We start from the raw sequence: 16,915 nt of genomic DNA, 5'->3' as shown, positions 1-16,915 counted from the left end.
GTATAGTGCAAAAGTATAAATAGTATTATAGAATAAAATATGATGCATCATTTTTAAAATAATATATAATAAAACACTGGCTCACTGCCTTTTCTTTATCGAAATGATTTCAGTAGTTTGTTATCCTTGCAATTAAAATATCCGTGTAGTTCTGCAATTTGTTTGTGTACAATAAAATATTGCATGTAAATTGTCTTTTATGGGATATTTAACTATGACCTTAGTGCAAAGGAATTGCCGAACCTCATTGCTATTTTTAATGCCATGACAATATAACGGCACAGTGATATACTGAATAAACCATATTAAGACAAATCACCATAAGACTTTCAAAAACAGACCGGGGTTTATGTTTGCAGAACAAGGATTCAAGTATATAATTTTCGGGTGTACCATCTGCCCCTACATCTGTGAGTCATCGTTTTCTATAATGAACATCATCAAGAACCAGGAGTGCACATCTGATCAGTGTCTCAACAAAGTTTAGCTCCAACATCAGAGGTATTGATTCAGCCCATAACTGTCACGTCTCTCATTGAATGGAGAGTAGATGTCAATTAATACAGGTACAGTTTGACCCCCATAAAATCTAAGAAAGAACAATAACAATATTAATGCTAACGGGTCTAAAAATTGAATCTGCAGTTAGGAAAAGTTCAGGGTGGAGATCCCATTTTGGAGATAAGCAGGAACAGTTGATGAGCATGGAGATCCAGAATGTCATTAAAGTGTTTTTTGTATGTTTTTTTAATTTTCATAAGGCAAAGTTGTATAGTTTTTTGTATCTGTATACAAAAGAAATGTTCTTAATTGTTTGAATAAATAAAACAGGCTACTAATACTGAAAATAAAAATCATAATATTTATGTCATGACTCTTAACAACAGAAACAATAAAAACAAAAATAGTAAAAGTAATAATACTAACAATAATAATACACTTTTGTCATAACATCGAGAACAGTGGGCCTTGGCTTTGTATTGTTTGTAGAATTTGGCCCTTGGTGAAAACAAATTGGGGAACCCTGCTGTATACACTCATATTAGGGGTTGCTGTAGGAAATACAGCAGGAGTCAGGTTTCCAAAATGTAGGATGGCAAGGGAAGACATATTATTAATTATTAATGAGAAAAGATCTACACGATTTGTTAGGGTTAGGTTTATAGTTTCTCTGTTTTTCAATTAGCTTCTGATGATTAGCTAATTGGAGGTGTACCTGTGGATGTCAGAAATCAGCCAAGACCTCAGAAATAAATTGTGGATAAATTGAAGTCTGGTTCATCCTTGGGAGCAATGTCCAAATATCTGAAGTACCACATTCATCTGTACAAACAATAGTACACAAGAATAAACACCATGGGACCACTCAGCTATCATACCACACAGGAAGGTGATGCATTCTGTCTCCTAGAGATGAACGTAGTTTGGTGCAAAAAGTGCAAATCAATCTCAGAACAACAGCAATGGACCTTGTGAAGATGCTGGAGGAAACGGGTAACAAGTATCTATATCCACAGTAAAACGAGTCCTATATCGACATAACCTAAAAGGCTGCACAGCAAAGAAGAAGCCACTGCTCCAAAATAGCCAATCTTCAGTTTGCAAGTGCACATGTGGACAAAGATCTTACTTTTTGGAGATGCGTCCTCTGGTCTGATGAAACAGAAATTGAACTGTTTGGCCATAATGACCATCGTTATGTATTGAGAAAAAAAGGCGAGGCTTGCAAGTTGAAGAACACTATCCTAACCGTGAAGCATGGGGTGGCAGCATCATGTTTTGGGGGTGCTTTGCATGTCATTTAAACCTGACTCTTGTTACACCAGTTCTGTCTGGAGGAATGGGCCAAAATTCCAGCAACTTATTGTGAGAAGCTTGTGAAAGGCAACCCAAAATGTTTGACACAAGTTTAACAATTTTAAAGGTAATGCTACCAAATACTAACAAAGTGTATGTAAACTTCTGACCCACTGGAAATATGATGAAAGAAATAAAAGCTGAAATAAATAATTCTCCCTACTATTATTCTGACATTTCACATTCTTAAAATATAGTAGTGATCCTTACTGACCTAAGACAGGGAATATTTTCTTTAATAATGTCAGGAATTGTGAAAAACTGAGTTTAAATGTATTTGTCTAAGGTGTATGTAAATTTCTGACTTCAGCTCTATGTGGACAGATCTGATTTATTTCTGTTCAGGCAGCAGTTGCTTTTCCACTTTAGTTGTGACGCAACCTTGCGTATTCACCATGCATGAGAGTTTAACAATGGATGTTTTCATGAGGACAGTATAAAATATTACATTCGTCACAGACAATGGCAAAAAATGAGAGAGATGGCACATCCGATTTGTACTGCTGCTATGGTTTACTACGGTCCTTTTTTTTTTTTATCCGATCTGTCCCGTATTTTGTCCCATACAGGACGCTTGTTGTCCTGTATTTTATGAGGTAGCAAAGTGTCTCGTATTCACATGCGTCATTCAATACCATATCGTGCTGTGGTGACTTGAAGATGTTGTGTGTTACCATTCCTTAGTGCATCTCTTTGGGTGAGTAAAGCCAGTATCTGTATTATTTTATAGGTTGCACTGCATTGGCTGCCCTGTATCGTACATAACACATGAGTGCGTTCCATTGAGAAGTGATCATCTCAATGCCCTATTCTCATCATAGACATTACCTTCCACTGTCGGGGGACTGTAAAGTGTAGTAGAACGGTCATTCTGAACTCCCTTTTTTAAGTCATTTTTTATTGAAAATGTTCTTGTAACGTGGTCATCATTATTGGTTTCCCTTCAAAGTCCCCTGTGAGGGGATCATTTAAGCCATTTGGAACACAGTACATGTCTTCTTGACGAAACAACCTGTTGCGCACAACGAATGATGAAAATAAAAACATAGAAATCTGTTCTGACTGTTCAGACTGAGACGCATTATGAAAAATCTGATCGTGTATCTGAATGTGGTTTGAATCAGGCTTGTAAAAATAAAAAAATGTTTGTGCCTGTGTGAACAAAGCCATTGCTGTCTCTGCACATTAAGCTGGGATAGAAGTTACATACTTCAGCTTTATAAACCTTTTCCCGATTAATTGGTTATCTTCCTTTTCCACCACCATAGTTATATGTATCTGCAAAGTCAACTATTGGTCAACATGTACTCTACATGGGCAGCAACAAACAAGCCATACAATTAGTACTTCTTACAAGAAGCGGACAAGAGACTCCGCTCCCATTTGATTCCAATATTTTTACATTAGCATTTTGCTGAATTAACATAGTAATACTGCTCAGGTGCTATATTTTATGAATGTAAGTAGCATGCCTATGTTGCCTTCAAATAATATCTAGGTTCTGGAACAGAGCTGGTGTTGTCATCAAACAAAATAGTCTAATCCTTGCAATAATTGTTTAAACCTTTCAAATGAAACTTCAGTAGTTTGTCATCTTTAGCATAAGTAGTCAGCATAAAACTTGTATTTTTGATGTCTCAGAGTGGTGATAACAGAATACCCACCCCAGCTTCAGCAGCCAGCACAGAGTTGCATTCCCAGCATGCCATGCCTGAAGTGCCACTCAGCGACACTAAAACAGAAGAGCAGGATTACGACATGGGTATCAAAACACAGCCCAAGATGGAGGTATGTCACTCAGGTGTTACCAAATTTCATACATTTATTTTAATTGACAAGTCCTGGTTGATCACCGCTTTAGTGATTCAATTTTCTCAATATGTTAAATTCTGTCATAATTTGCACGCACTCATGTTGTTTCAAATCTACAGATTTAAGGACAACTAATCAAATGACTGAAGAATTTATTTAAAATTAAGTTTATATTTTAAGGAAGAGAGGCAAGATCTGATAATTGTTTTGCCCTCTCTCAGACAGAGGACGATACAGGCTCCCTATTGGTCAAAAAAGAGGAACAAGAGGGCTTTGAGGTCAAGCAGGAGCCAATGGAGATGGAGGACAAGAAGACAGACATGAAAACTGAGATCAAAGAGGAGGATGAAGGCAGGATAAATGGCACTACGTCCTCTTCGCCGTCTCAGTCTCACAGGAAAAGTATGAACAGAATATTTCTGTGGCCTCTACACTGTTCTTTCCTGGCTTTTTCTTGCTTTTTAAAATTCTTTCCACTGTCCCCCTTTTTTATCTTTAGTCTTTAAGCCAGAAGAGTTGAGACAAGCATTGATGCCCACTCTGGAGTCTCTGTACAGGCAGGATCCTGAGTCTCTTCCATTTCGTCAGCCTGTAGACCCGATTCTTCTTGGCATCCCTGTGAGTCCACTACACTCATTACTTTTAAATCACAACCAGGCGCAAACTACATAGCTTCGAAATCCATCAGCTCCTAATTTTCATCTAGACTCTGTATGCTTTTTTTCTTAGTGAAATGGTGAGGTCTCAGGAACAGTCCCTGAGTTACTTTTTCAGGGGAAGCTTGAATCATTAGGGCACCATCATCTTTTGTCTAGACCTGTTCAGTTCTGAAATTCTAAACCTATAGCATAAAGTTGCTTCAGTTTAGTACAGTCAAATGCTAGCCTGTCAAAGTATACTTCATTTGACTGTGCGCGCATACACAGGTGATTGGAACATGCATGCTACAACTGCTATGAGTGACTGGACTATTCCTCTTCAGGAGTTTAGACCCATAAAGATGTCTTTATAGTCCTTCAGACTTGAGTTATACAAATGCAGGTATCTCCTGACCTTGCATGTACGTGCTCTTGGTTTGCACATCTACTGTTGTTGTTTCCACATTCGTCTCCTGATGTTTAGCGGGAATTACATAATCTTCCAGCACTTCTTCATGACCATAACGGCTTAAATATGAGTGTTTGCATCTGGTGGACCCACTAATTTGTGCAAATAATTCCAGGCGCATGGTCATACTGCACGTTCAGAAGAATCGGGCCGCATTCGTTTAGTGCTCAAGCACTCCACTTATAACGCAATTTGTCCACACGTCCTGTACGCAGACGCCTACCATTCGTGTCTCACCGAAGAATGCTTTGGGCTTATGTTTGCTGATCTGTCACTTCACTATTAGCAAACTATTTCTGTAAAATATACATACTCCTTAATTTAGTTTGCATTCGAAACCAACACTAATCATGCTGCGATTAAAGTGAATCAGACTCATGGGCAAACTCACCCTTTTAGATGGACTAAGTTTGGAAGACAGCTTCACATGAATTACACAAACCAAACGTTATCATCAAGGGAAAGTGACATTAGTACATCTCCTACATCTTGTATGACTGAAGAATTTTTTCCCTTTCTTTCCATCAGGACTACTTTGATATTGTTAAAAATCCTATAGACCTGTCCACTATCAAAAGAAAGCTGGACACGGGTCAGTACCAGGAGCCCTGGCAGTATGTAGATGATGTGTGGCTGATGTTCAATAATGCCTGGCTGTACAACAGGAAGACGTCGCGCGTGTATAAATTCTGCTCCAAACTGGCTGAAGTGTTCGAGCAGGAGATCGACCCCGTCATGCAGGGCCTCGGTTACTGTTGCGGAAGAAAGGTGAGATAAAGTCAAATAGGACTTGTATAATATAGGACTTGTATATAAAGTTGAACCAATAGTGGATTTTGCCGATACAATAACTTAGGTGGTTGATTGAACTGATTGATTGGCCGATTCTTTGGCCCTGTCCCAATACCCCCACTTCCGGTTTTACTTATCCAATTGTCTTATGTATTTCCGGTGTTTGGCCACTAGTGTTCAAGTATACGTGAAGACTGAGAGTGTGTGTATGACTTTTGATTGCAAGTTGGAATACTTGTAGGCTTAAAGATGTTGGTGCTGGAGACTGATTGTTTTTGGTAGCAGTGACTGTTATATCTTACCCATCTTTTCATTTATTAATACACTACTGGTTGTTTGAAGTGTATTGTGTCATAGAAAATATGTAAGTGCATTTTTTTAGAATGTTTTTATTGTATGAAAATAACTGTAAATGTTCATTATATTTTACTCATTTTGATTTTCATTACTTTGCACATTAAAAAATTTTGAACTGCATCAACCATAACTGCTGTAAAAGATGAAATATAAGCAATTTCTTTCTACTTTGTTTCTCAATACACTGCATAAAACTTAATTTAAAGAAATAAAACTTTATTCTATAAACCTGTGTGATCCATTAATAGCTACTTATGCAAACCATTTAAATTATATTCATTGGCTTGTCATTTATATAAGATGGCCAAAGACTGCTTTACACAACTTACCAGTATGTGGTTTCATACAAATAAAAAGCATATTTGAAATACATAAAAGATGAGAAAGACCGCATATTTTATGCCACACTGGCTGATAAATTACCGAAATGTCCAGCAGTATTAGGCAAGAACAAACAAAATAATGTGATTATTGGGTGAGAAGGATAACATAGAGGTATATAAATATACACATAAATAATATTTTGTAATTATGATGCTGATATTAATTCATCCCAAAGACATTAAAAATGTTGAATACTTTCATTTATACTAAACTAAATATATGCTTCGCTTACATTTCACTATCTTATTATAATAAATAACTTTTGTTCAAAAGCTTCCCTTGAGATCATCATGGCTCTGGTAGGCGGGGTGCACTCAAGTGACAAAGACCGCAAGTGACAGGGCCTTAGTCTTTCCTTACTGTGATAGGTAAAATCACAGAGGCTACAAGAGTCCAAAATATTTTATATCCCAGATGTATTTTATTGTTCAACCAAAATCCCAATAATAATTAGAAAAAAATTCAGATTTGGTGTATAATGCGGGACTTTTAACTACAAACAAGCCTGAAACACATGGGGCTATTATTTTGAAATGACAGAGAATTGGCTCTGGTACAAAGCTCTATATTTGAATATTAACAAAAATAAAAATGGTATAGCCTATATATTCACCAGTTGAAGATGTGCGTGTGTTCAGAGAGTATTCAGACCCCTTAATTTTTTTCACATCTTATGCTAAAATGCTTTAAATGATTATTTTCACATCAATCTACACTCCATACCTCATAATGACAAAGCAAAAAAAATATTTTTGATAACTTTGCAAATTTAATAACAAGAAAAAAACAGAAAAATGACAGAAGTATTCAGATGCTTAACTCTGTACTTAGTTGAAGCACATTTGGCAGCGATTACAGCCTCAAGTCTTTTTTGGGTTTGATGCGACACGCTTTGCACACCTGGATTTGGGGATTTTCTGCCATTCTTCTCTGCAGATCCTCTCAAGATCTGTCAGGTTGGATGGGGACCGTCAGTGGAAAGCCATTTTCAAGTCTCTCCAGAGATGTTCGATTGGGTTAAAGTCTGGGCTCTTGCTGGGCCACTCTAGGACATTCAAGGAGTTGTCCCTAAACCACTCTTGCATTGCTGTTTGCTTAGGGTCATTGTCCTTTTGGAAGGTGAACCTTCTCCCCAGTCTGAGGTCCTGAGCACAGTTCAATCTTCATTTCATCAGACCAGAGAATTTTGTTTCTCACTGAGAGTCCTTTTAGGTGCTTTTTATGTTTCTTGCACTGAGGAGAGGCTTCCGTCAGAACCCTCTGCCATAAAGCCCAGATTGGTGAAGTGTTGCAGTGATTGTTGTCCTTCTGCAAGTTTCTCCCATTTCTAAACATGATCTGTGGAGCTCAACCAGAGTGACCATCGGGTTCTTGGTCACCTGTCTTACCTAGGCCCTTCATCCCCGATTGCTCAGTTTGGCCGGACGACCAGCTCTAGGAACTGTCCTGGGCCTCGTTTCCCAAAAGCATCGTAAGTCTAAGTAGATTGTAGAATCCTTTTTATGATTCATCTTTGTTTTGTGGCCTGTTTCCCAAAAGCAATGCAATTTATGTAGTAACCGCAAATGCCCATAGATTATCGTGCACCTCTAAGAACATCGTAAGCACATAGACTTTTGCAGGCACCTGCAGGACAATCATGAAATTACACCTAAATCAATATAAATATCAATAGCTTTTAATATCAGTATTCATATTTTATTTTATTATTAATTTTATCCAACAAGGCTAATAATAGTAATAATACAAATGATTATTATGAAATACATAACAGTCTAAATGGATGAATAGATTGATTAGTAAGCAAATAAAGTTATTTGTGTGGACAAGTTGGACAAGCTGGTAACAACAATGTTGTGGCATGATTGATGCTGACAACTGTATAAATTAATATTATAAAGAGAAGAAGAAAAGTAATTAACTTGCTGCCATGCATGAAAATCATCCTTATAGATTTGCTCATCATCCTACATTTATTTGGCAGACGCTTTTATCCTCATCTCCTCTTCCTCTCTGACACCCAGAGGCGCTCTCACCAGCACTACAAGTTGTGTAGCACCGCACCTGCAGTATTGCTGTCACAGTTATCGATTTTGGGAGTAAAGGGCAGACCTCTGCTTTATTGGTGAATTACATATAGCGCATCTTTTAAACATCTCCTTATTTTGCGCTCTGTGATAACACAGAACATTATTCAATGAATTAACTAATCCTGGAAGCTTTTTCCTTTCTCCCCAATTTGGAATGCCCAATTCCCAATGCGCTCTTAAGTCCTCGTGGTGGCGTAGTGGCTCACCTCAAATGAATGGTGACAACTGGTGGTGGAGTTGCCTCTGCATCTGAGACAGTCAATCTTATCAAGTGGCTTGTTGAGCGCATTACCGCACAACTCACCTTGCGCCCCAATGAGAGTGAGAACCACATTATATGACAATGAGGAAGTTAACCCAATGTGACTCTAACCACCCTAGCAACCCGGGCCAATTGGTTGCTTAGGAAGCCTGACTGGAGTCATTCAGCACGCCATGGATTCAAACTTGCTATTCTTTACTTACTGAGCTACCCAGGCCCCCTCAATCCTGGAAGCTTTTATATCAAGTGGAATTTGTGAAAACTAAATATTACAAATGCACCTGATTATGGAAGCAGATTGTGTAAAATAATTTTTCCAGATTGTGGAAAAGACATTTCAGCACTGTCACATGGACAGCGACTCTCTTAAGTAGCATGTTCTTGCACGTTCATGTTAGTGCAGTTTTGGGAAATGCACATAAAAAAAAAAAGGAACAAATGAGCAAAATTGCTCGTAGAAAATGCTTTTAACTGCTAAGATTAATCGTTTTTGGGAAATGCAGTCCTGGTTGTTCCAAACTTCCATTTAAGAATTATGGAGGCCACTGTGCTCTTGGGAACCTTCAATGCAGCCGACATTATTTTGTAGCCTTCCCCATATCTGTGCCTCGACACAGTCCTGTCTCTGAGCAGTTCCTTTGACATCATGGATTCGTTTTTGCTCTGATATGTTTTTTCAGCTGTGAGACCTTATATAGACAGGTGTGTGCCTTTCCAAATCATGTCCAATCAATTGAATTTGCCACAGATGGACTCCAATCAAAGTGTAGAAACATCTCAAACACCTAAGCTAAATTTCAGTTGTCATAGGAAAGGGTCTGAATACTTGCGTCAATGTAATATTCTGTTTTTCTTTTTAATACATTTGCAAAGTTAACAAAATCTGGGTTTTGCTTTGTTATCATGAGGTATAGAGTGTAGATTGATATAAAAAACGAAATGAATAATTTAAAACATTTTGGCATAAGGCTGCAACATAACAAAATGTGAACAGATTTAAGTGGTCTGAATACTTTTTGTGTGTGTACACACACATTTGAAGTCCGCAAGAAAGGCAGAGATTGTAAAAACACTGTGTAGTAATACCATCTGTAGAATGAAGAGAAACACTTAAAACAGACTTATGCAACCGTTACATCTCTCATCTTTCTAGACCTCCATCTAATGTATGTATTCAAGGTATTTTCTCTACCATGTGAATCAGTCAATTTTAATAAGTATATAACAATATACATTATAATAATATTAATTCTATGTCAAACATCTATCTTTAATATCCATATCTGTTTTGAAAATTCAACAATTGATTTAGCAATATTTTCTGTGCATTTTGTCAATATTAAACAGACGTTCTTATTGTAACTGGTGAGAACTGACTTGTACTGTCAAAGAGATAATATACCCAAAAATGAAAATTTGGCAACACTTTACAAAAAGGTCCCATTTGTTAACATTAGTTAACTACATCAGTTAATATGAACTAACAGTAAAAACACCACTTTTATATAATAATATCTTAATGTTAATTCCATTATACAGTATATTAATACATTTCCATACATTCAAACTTTATTGTAAAGTATTACCATTACCAATTATTCTGACATTATTACTCACCTTTATGTTTTGTGTGTGCGTGTATTAAGTGCAAATGATGACGATGGAGGCTTTATTTTTTTACTTTTATTGTCCTTTCTTTTGTTTTTGTTTAACTTTTTTACTCTGACAAGTGAAGTGAATTTACTTTTCCGAAAAACAAGCACATGACAATGCTTAATGTCGAGCCCTGCACGTTATTCCAAAGAAACCCAAATTAAACTACTTTATCCATTGGGAACTAAAATGCAAAGTCATTTTAAAGTTATGACTCACCCTACAATTTACTTCTCAATGATTGTGTTTCACTCAGAAATATATCTCATTACAGAATTAAAATGGGTTGTGAATGTCATTTCATGTTAACTTAAAGGACAAAGTTGTTTAGTTTTTAAAATCCCCATTGTTTACATAGACCCGTACTAACTGTTTGGTGGACTCATGATCATCTATACACAGACTTGAAATAAACTAGATTTTTCCAGTCATGATTTTCTAAACTCTTTCTACCTTTTCTTCCCACAGTATGAATTTTCTCCCCAGACGCTATGCTGCTACGGCAAACAACTGTGTACAATACCCCGAGATGGTACTTATTACAGCTATCAGAACAGGTGAGATTGTACCCTGTACCCTGAAGTAACATTTAAAAAAGACTTCTTTCGTCTCATTCAGGTTGTAGACAGCAATAGGAAACATTTGAGTGGACACTTGAATGTGGATGTTGAGGCAGACACACACTCTCTAATGTGGGGTGGCTCGAGTCGTGTGTGTGGTTTGGCATGTGTTTCTAGCTGTATCCGAAACATAGCAAATCCGACATCGGCATTAAATTTACACATGCACTTGCATAAGCGTAGTGTAATCTCAGGCCTTTTTGTATGTATCTATTGCTAAACATAAAAGACTGCTCGCTTTCTCTCCCCCTCTCTCTTTTTTTCTTTCTTCATGGTTAGTCTGCTTGAAGTCTCTAGCCAGTACTAATTCATTGGGAGTTGAAATATTTGCACTGGCACATTAAGTTTTTTTTCCCTGTGATGTGCTTGCTTACTCATAACAGGCTCCTTTGTGCCCCCTGCAGCACAGAACGTGTCACTGCAGCCCTTACGCACAAGCTGATTGGCAAACAGACACAGCTGCTCTCAATCATAGACCCACTCCCACTGTAGGCTCCATGCATTTGCTCACTTATTTATGTTAGCATTTGGCTGAGTTTCTCTGTATTCTCAGACTTCTAAACATCCTGCATCCTTCAAACTGAGACACTTTGTCAACATTCTCCAGTGCATTGAATTCTGCGTTGCGAAGAGTCCAGGTACACCGTTAAGTGTGTTCACACTACACTTTGAGATTGCAAAATTACTTTGAACCCTCCAACGTATATGGGCAACAGGATATGTCACACTCTTGGGCTTCTGTTTTTAATAAATGCCAAATAATAATACATTCAGAATGCTGAAAAATATTTTCTACTCCTTTTTCCTGCAGCACTGCAAACAAATGTAGCTTTAAAGTTTGTATTCTTTGTATTGAGGCAAGAGTCAATCTGTGGTTTAAATTCTTTGTTTGGTCAAGTGTCTTTTCGCTGTACGAATTTGCAGGTAACTTTGGTACACTTCAAAGTGTACATTTCTTTACAGGTACAAAGTGAAAAAAGAACTTCGGAAATTGAAACTTTGCAACTCAACAAAAGTCACAGCTACTTCGCTGTTCACAGGTCAGAGTTTACCAAATTTAGGTACAAAGTAAAAGTTGTAACTTCGCAGGTACACGCGAAATTCGAAACGCTTCTATAAATGTTCTTGCATTTCCTTGCATTCTTCTGTGTTCACATGCACTTCATGAAAGTGAATGGAACATTAAAAGGAATGTTCCAGGTTCAATTCAAGTTAAAATCAATCGACAGCATTTCTTTTCTTTTTATCCCCTTTTTCTCCCAATTTGGTATGCCCAATTCCCACTACTTATTAGGTCCTCATGGTGGTGCGGTTAAGAGTTCACATCAAACAATCCTCCACATACATCAATGACAGCTTTGCAGATCCTGGACATTCTAGCTGTCAGTTTGTCCAGATACTCAGGTGACATTTCACCCCACACTTCCTGTAGCACTTGTCATAGATGTGACTGTCTTGTCGGGCACTTCTCACACACCTTACAAAAGCTCAATGGGGTTAAGATCCAGAACACTCGTTTCCAATTATCTGTTGTACAATGTCTGTTTCTTTACCCACTGTTACCTTTTCTTTTTGTTTTTCTGTTTCAAGAGTGACATTTTCTTTGCAATTCTTCCCATAAGGCCTGAACCCCTGAGTCTTCTCTTTACTGTTGTACATGAAACTGGTGTTGAGCGGGTAGAATTCAATGAAGCTGTCAGCTGAGGACATGTGAGGAGTCTATTTCTCAAACTAGAGACTCTGATGTACTTATCCTCTTGTTCAGTTGTACATCTGGACTTCCACATCTCTTTCTGTCCTTGTTAGAGCCAGTTGTCCTTTCTCTTTGACGACTGTAGTGTACAACTTTATATGAAAAATGTAGTTTTTTGGCAATTTCAAGCATTGTATAGCCTTCATTCCTCAAAACAATTATTGACTGATGAGTTTCTAGAGAAAGCTGTTTCTTTTTTGCCATTTTTGACCTAATATTAACCTTAAGACATGCCAGTCTATTACATACTGTGGCAACTCAAAAACAAAGACAACGTTAAGATTAATTTAACAAACTAAATAGCTTTCAGCTGTGTTTGATATAATGGCAAGTGATGCTCTAATACCAAATTAGCAAATTAGCATGATTACTCGAGGATAAGGTGTTGGAGTGGTGACTGCTGCAAATGGGGTCTGTCTAGATTTGATAAAAAATGACTTTTTTCAAATAGTGGTGGTGCTGTTGTTTTTTTTCTCCCCAATTTGCAATGCGCAATACCCAATGCGCTCAAAGTCCTCTTGGTGGTGTAGTGACTCACCTTAATCCGGGTGGCTGAGGACAAATCTCAGTTGCCTCCGCATCTGAGACAGTCAGTCCACGTATCTTATGATGTGACTTGTTGAGCCCATTACTGCAGAGACATGGTGCATGTGGAGGCTTCACGCTATTCTCCGTGGCATCTACACACAACTCACCACACGCCCCACTGAGAGCGAGAGCCACGTTATAGTGACCACGAGGAGGTTACCCTATGTGACTGTACCCTCCCTAGCAACCCGGCCAATTTGGTTGCTTAGGAGACCAGGCTGGAGTCACTCAGCACGCCCTGGATATGAACTCACAACTCCAGGGGTGGTAGTCAGCGCCTTTACTCGCTGAGCTACCCAGGCCCCGATGGTGCTGTTTTTTTACATCAGTAATGTCCTGACTATACATTGTGATCAGTTGAATGCCACTTTGGTGAATTAAAGTACCAGTTTCCTTCCAAAGCAGCTGTGTGTGCGTGTGCGTGCGCTTCATAATGCACCACACATTTTCAATTGGAGATGGTCAAGACTACAGGCAGGCCAATATAGAAGTTGTTCTAATGGAAAATGCTGGGATGTCCCTGGAAAAGATGGCCTGAATTGCTGTATATGTTGCTCTAAAATACATATCTGTCTGCATTCATTGTGTGCAAGTTACCCATGCCATGGGCACTCACACACCCCTGGCCCATACAGACACTGGCTTTTGGACCTGATGCTGATAATAGCTTGGATGGCCCTTTTCCTCTTTGGCCTGGACAACACAACGGCATTGTTTTTCAAAAGCTTTTTTAAATGTGAACTCTTCAGACCGAAAAAACACAGTTTTACTGTTCTACTTTAAATATAAAATGACACCAAGCCCAGAGAAGTCGGCAGCGCTTCTGGACAGTGTTGATGTATGGCTTCTGCTTTGCACAGTAAAGTCTTAACTTGCATCTGTGGATGCAGCGGCGAATGTTGTTGACTAACATAAGCCCATGTTCATGATATCCATTACAGATGAATTATATTTTTTTAAGTCAGAGACGTCTGAGAGATCGGAAATCACACACATTCAAAAGTGGGTTTTGTTTTGCCCTTTACGAACTGAAATTTGACCAGATTCCTTGAATCTTTTAATTATATATTGTGCACTGTAGAGGGTGAAATGCCCAAAATCCTTCCCATTTGTCTTTGGGGAACATTGTTCTCAAAATGCTGGATTATTTGCTGAAGTATCTGTTAGCAAATTGACAAGTCTCGAATGATCCTCGCTCTTGAAGAACTAGGCTGTTTTTGGAGACTCCTTATATGCTATGACACGATTGCTTCACCTGTTTTAACATCTCCAGTTTCACTTCACCTTGTTATTTTAACTCATCAGATTTTTATTAGTCTTAAATTGCCCCTGTCTCAACTTTTTTGGAGCGTGTTGCAATCATCTGATTTGAAATTACTGTACATAAAAAAAACTATGAAATTCACAAAGAAAAACGTCCTATAATGTGTAGTTGTAGTGATTTCAATATAGAAAAGGCTGAATATAATTTACAAATCACTCCTTTTTGGAAGCTCTGAAAATGTTTTTATTAGCATTCTTCATGCTGTCCCAACTTTTCTGGAATTGTGGTTATATATATATATATACATACACTACCGGTCAAAACATTTGAAACACTTGACTGACATGTTTCTCATGATCTTCTAAATCTTTTGAACTGAAGACGTATGCTTAAATGTTTGAAATTAGTTTTGTAGACAAAAATGTAATTCTGCCACCATATTAATTTATTTCATTACAAAACTAAACGTTTTTGAAATGGATGACTTGGACCAAATAATAAAGAAAAGCATCCAATAAGTGCCCAACATAGATGGGAACTCCTTCAATACTGTTTAAAAAGCATCCCAGGGTGATACCTTGAGAAGCTGGTTGAGAAAAGGTCTGTGCAAAGGGTGACTACTTTGAAGATGATAAAATATAACACAGTTTTGATTTATTTTGGATTTTGTTTAATCACAAAATAATTCCCATATTCCCATTTCTGTTATTCCATAGTTTTGATGACTTTACTAATATTCTAAAATGTGAAACAAAAATTATAATAAAAAATAAGTGTTTCAAAACTTTTGACTGTGTGTGTGTGTGTGTGTGTGTGTGTGTGTGTGTGTGTGTGTGTGTGTGTGTGTGTGTGTGTGTGTGTGTTTATATACAGTTCAGTTGTCCTCTGGCTATAGAGCATACATTTAATGCCAATATTAGTTATCTATGTGTATTACAAGTCATGGGTCAAATAAGTAAACCGGCATCAGGATTTTGTATGAACCGTAAGATTGATAACAAAGTCTTTAAAGTCCATCCTGAATTAAGTGCACACAGATATGTTTGGCTATTAATTTGTTGTTTATGTATCCCATTTTAAAGGTGCACTCTGTAATTTGGAGCTAATTTTAAACATTTTACACATCAATTAATTAATTAATTGTGTTTTTGTAAAGCTTGATCTTAACTGTCTACACTCACATGAGATGAAGTCTGTACTCATAAAATTCTATCAAATGTATTTTTATTATACAGTACATGGTCACTCCCGTCAATGTCTTTCGGCATATTGAAATCACATGACCTGCGTTGTTTCACCAAAAGTTGAAGAAGAGAATCCTCGCGCTCATTGGCTGCCACCTGTGGAGATACGCTTGGCTATGCTTTGTTGCAAACAGTGTTGTTTGGTGATGCGAAGAGCAAAAAGAACACAATGGAACATACCGTACGTTTCCACTGGTGTGTTCTGAGCGAAGCTGACAAACATTTTCAATTCATTCCTATGGAAAGATTGTCAGTGGCGTGAAGCAAGCTGTTCCCTAGGGTTGTGGCTTGAGTGGATTTCTTCCATGCCAGTAGAAACGCAGCATTATTGTCGCGCTTTAGAAGTGGATACAACAGAATATTCAGTAGTTATACTGCAGCAGAAGCGAAAAAGACCAAAAGCATGAAGACCGAAAGCTTTGGTTTTTTTACTCAAAAATGTTTTTGAGTAAACATTGGTACGGCAGCTACGTTTTCATTTGTTTATTGCAAAGTAGCTTTGCATAGCGATTGTTATGGATTTTGGTTGCTTGGAAACAAAATTAGTTTTGGTATATACAGTATTCATGGACATGCTAAAATTGATCATCAAAAATATTTTTCGCTAGATAATTAAGGTTTATTTTATTCTTAGCCGTTAAAAGGTAAGGAATAAAGGTAAAAATTGTCTTTAGAATTAACGTGAAACTTGGATAGTCTCCAAAGATTTTTGATATGAGGGACAATAACAATCTGTCCTTAACTGTTGAAGCATGTTCGCTTGATTTCTTACGTTTGTTTTTAGACAAAGCAAATTATATTATAGTAGTAATAAATAACTTTAGATATGACCTCAAATTCTGAGCTGGAGCTGGAGGTGGCAGCAGAGACTGTCATGCTGATCCATGTCGATAGATGACAGTACAGCATCAATGTCAAATCAAATCTTAGAAAAGCAATGCTAATGCTAGCTAGAGAACTACTGAATGCCCCTTTAAGAGATTGTTGTCCATCCCATGACCAAGATCAGTGTCAGTAAAGTGCATCGCAGTTTGGTTAAAAGCTTGTGGCAGTCTGGTGAAGGCCCATCCTAAGTCCAAGGTTTAGGAAGTGGCTAGTGAACTATCCCATGTCTTACTGTTGGAGTTAGCTG

At 37.7% G+C, this 16,915-nt stretch overlaps 1 protein-coding gene across 3 annotated transcripts in view; it reads left to right on the top strand.

Annotated features, from left to right (window-relative positions):
- LOC127640910 (CREB-binding protein-like) overlaps positions 1-16,915 on the top strand; it is an 83,953-nt gene that overhangs the window by 58,540 nt on the left and 8,498 nt on the right. For all 3 annotated transcript variants that reach the window (XM_052123620.1, XM_052123619.1, XM_052123618.1), the window contains 5 exons: positions 3,499-3,645; positions 3,891-4,071; positions 4,169-4,287; positions 5,305-5,544; positions 10,783-10,871. In XM_052123620.1, the coding sequence (XP_051979580.1) occupies positions 3,499-3,645; positions 3,891-4,071; positions 4,169-4,287; positions 5,305-5,544; positions 10,783-10,871 (776 nt within the window). The remainder of the gene's footprint in view (positions 1-3,498; positions 3,646-3,890; positions 4,072-4,168; positions 4,288-5,304; positions 5,545-10,782; positions 10,872-16,915) is intronic.

This window comes from Xyrauchen texanus, chromosome 50 (genome assembly GCF_025860055.1).
Source record: "Xyrauchen texanus isolate HMW12.3.18 chromosome 50, RBS_HiC_50CHRs, whole genome shotgun sequence".
In the NCBI taxonomy this organism is placed as follows: domain Eukaryota; kingdom Metazoa; phylum Chordata; class Actinopteri; order Cypriniformes; family Catostomidae; genus Xyrauchen; species Xyrauchen texanus.
This window is presented reverse-complemented; position numbering and strand designations above follow the sequence as displayed.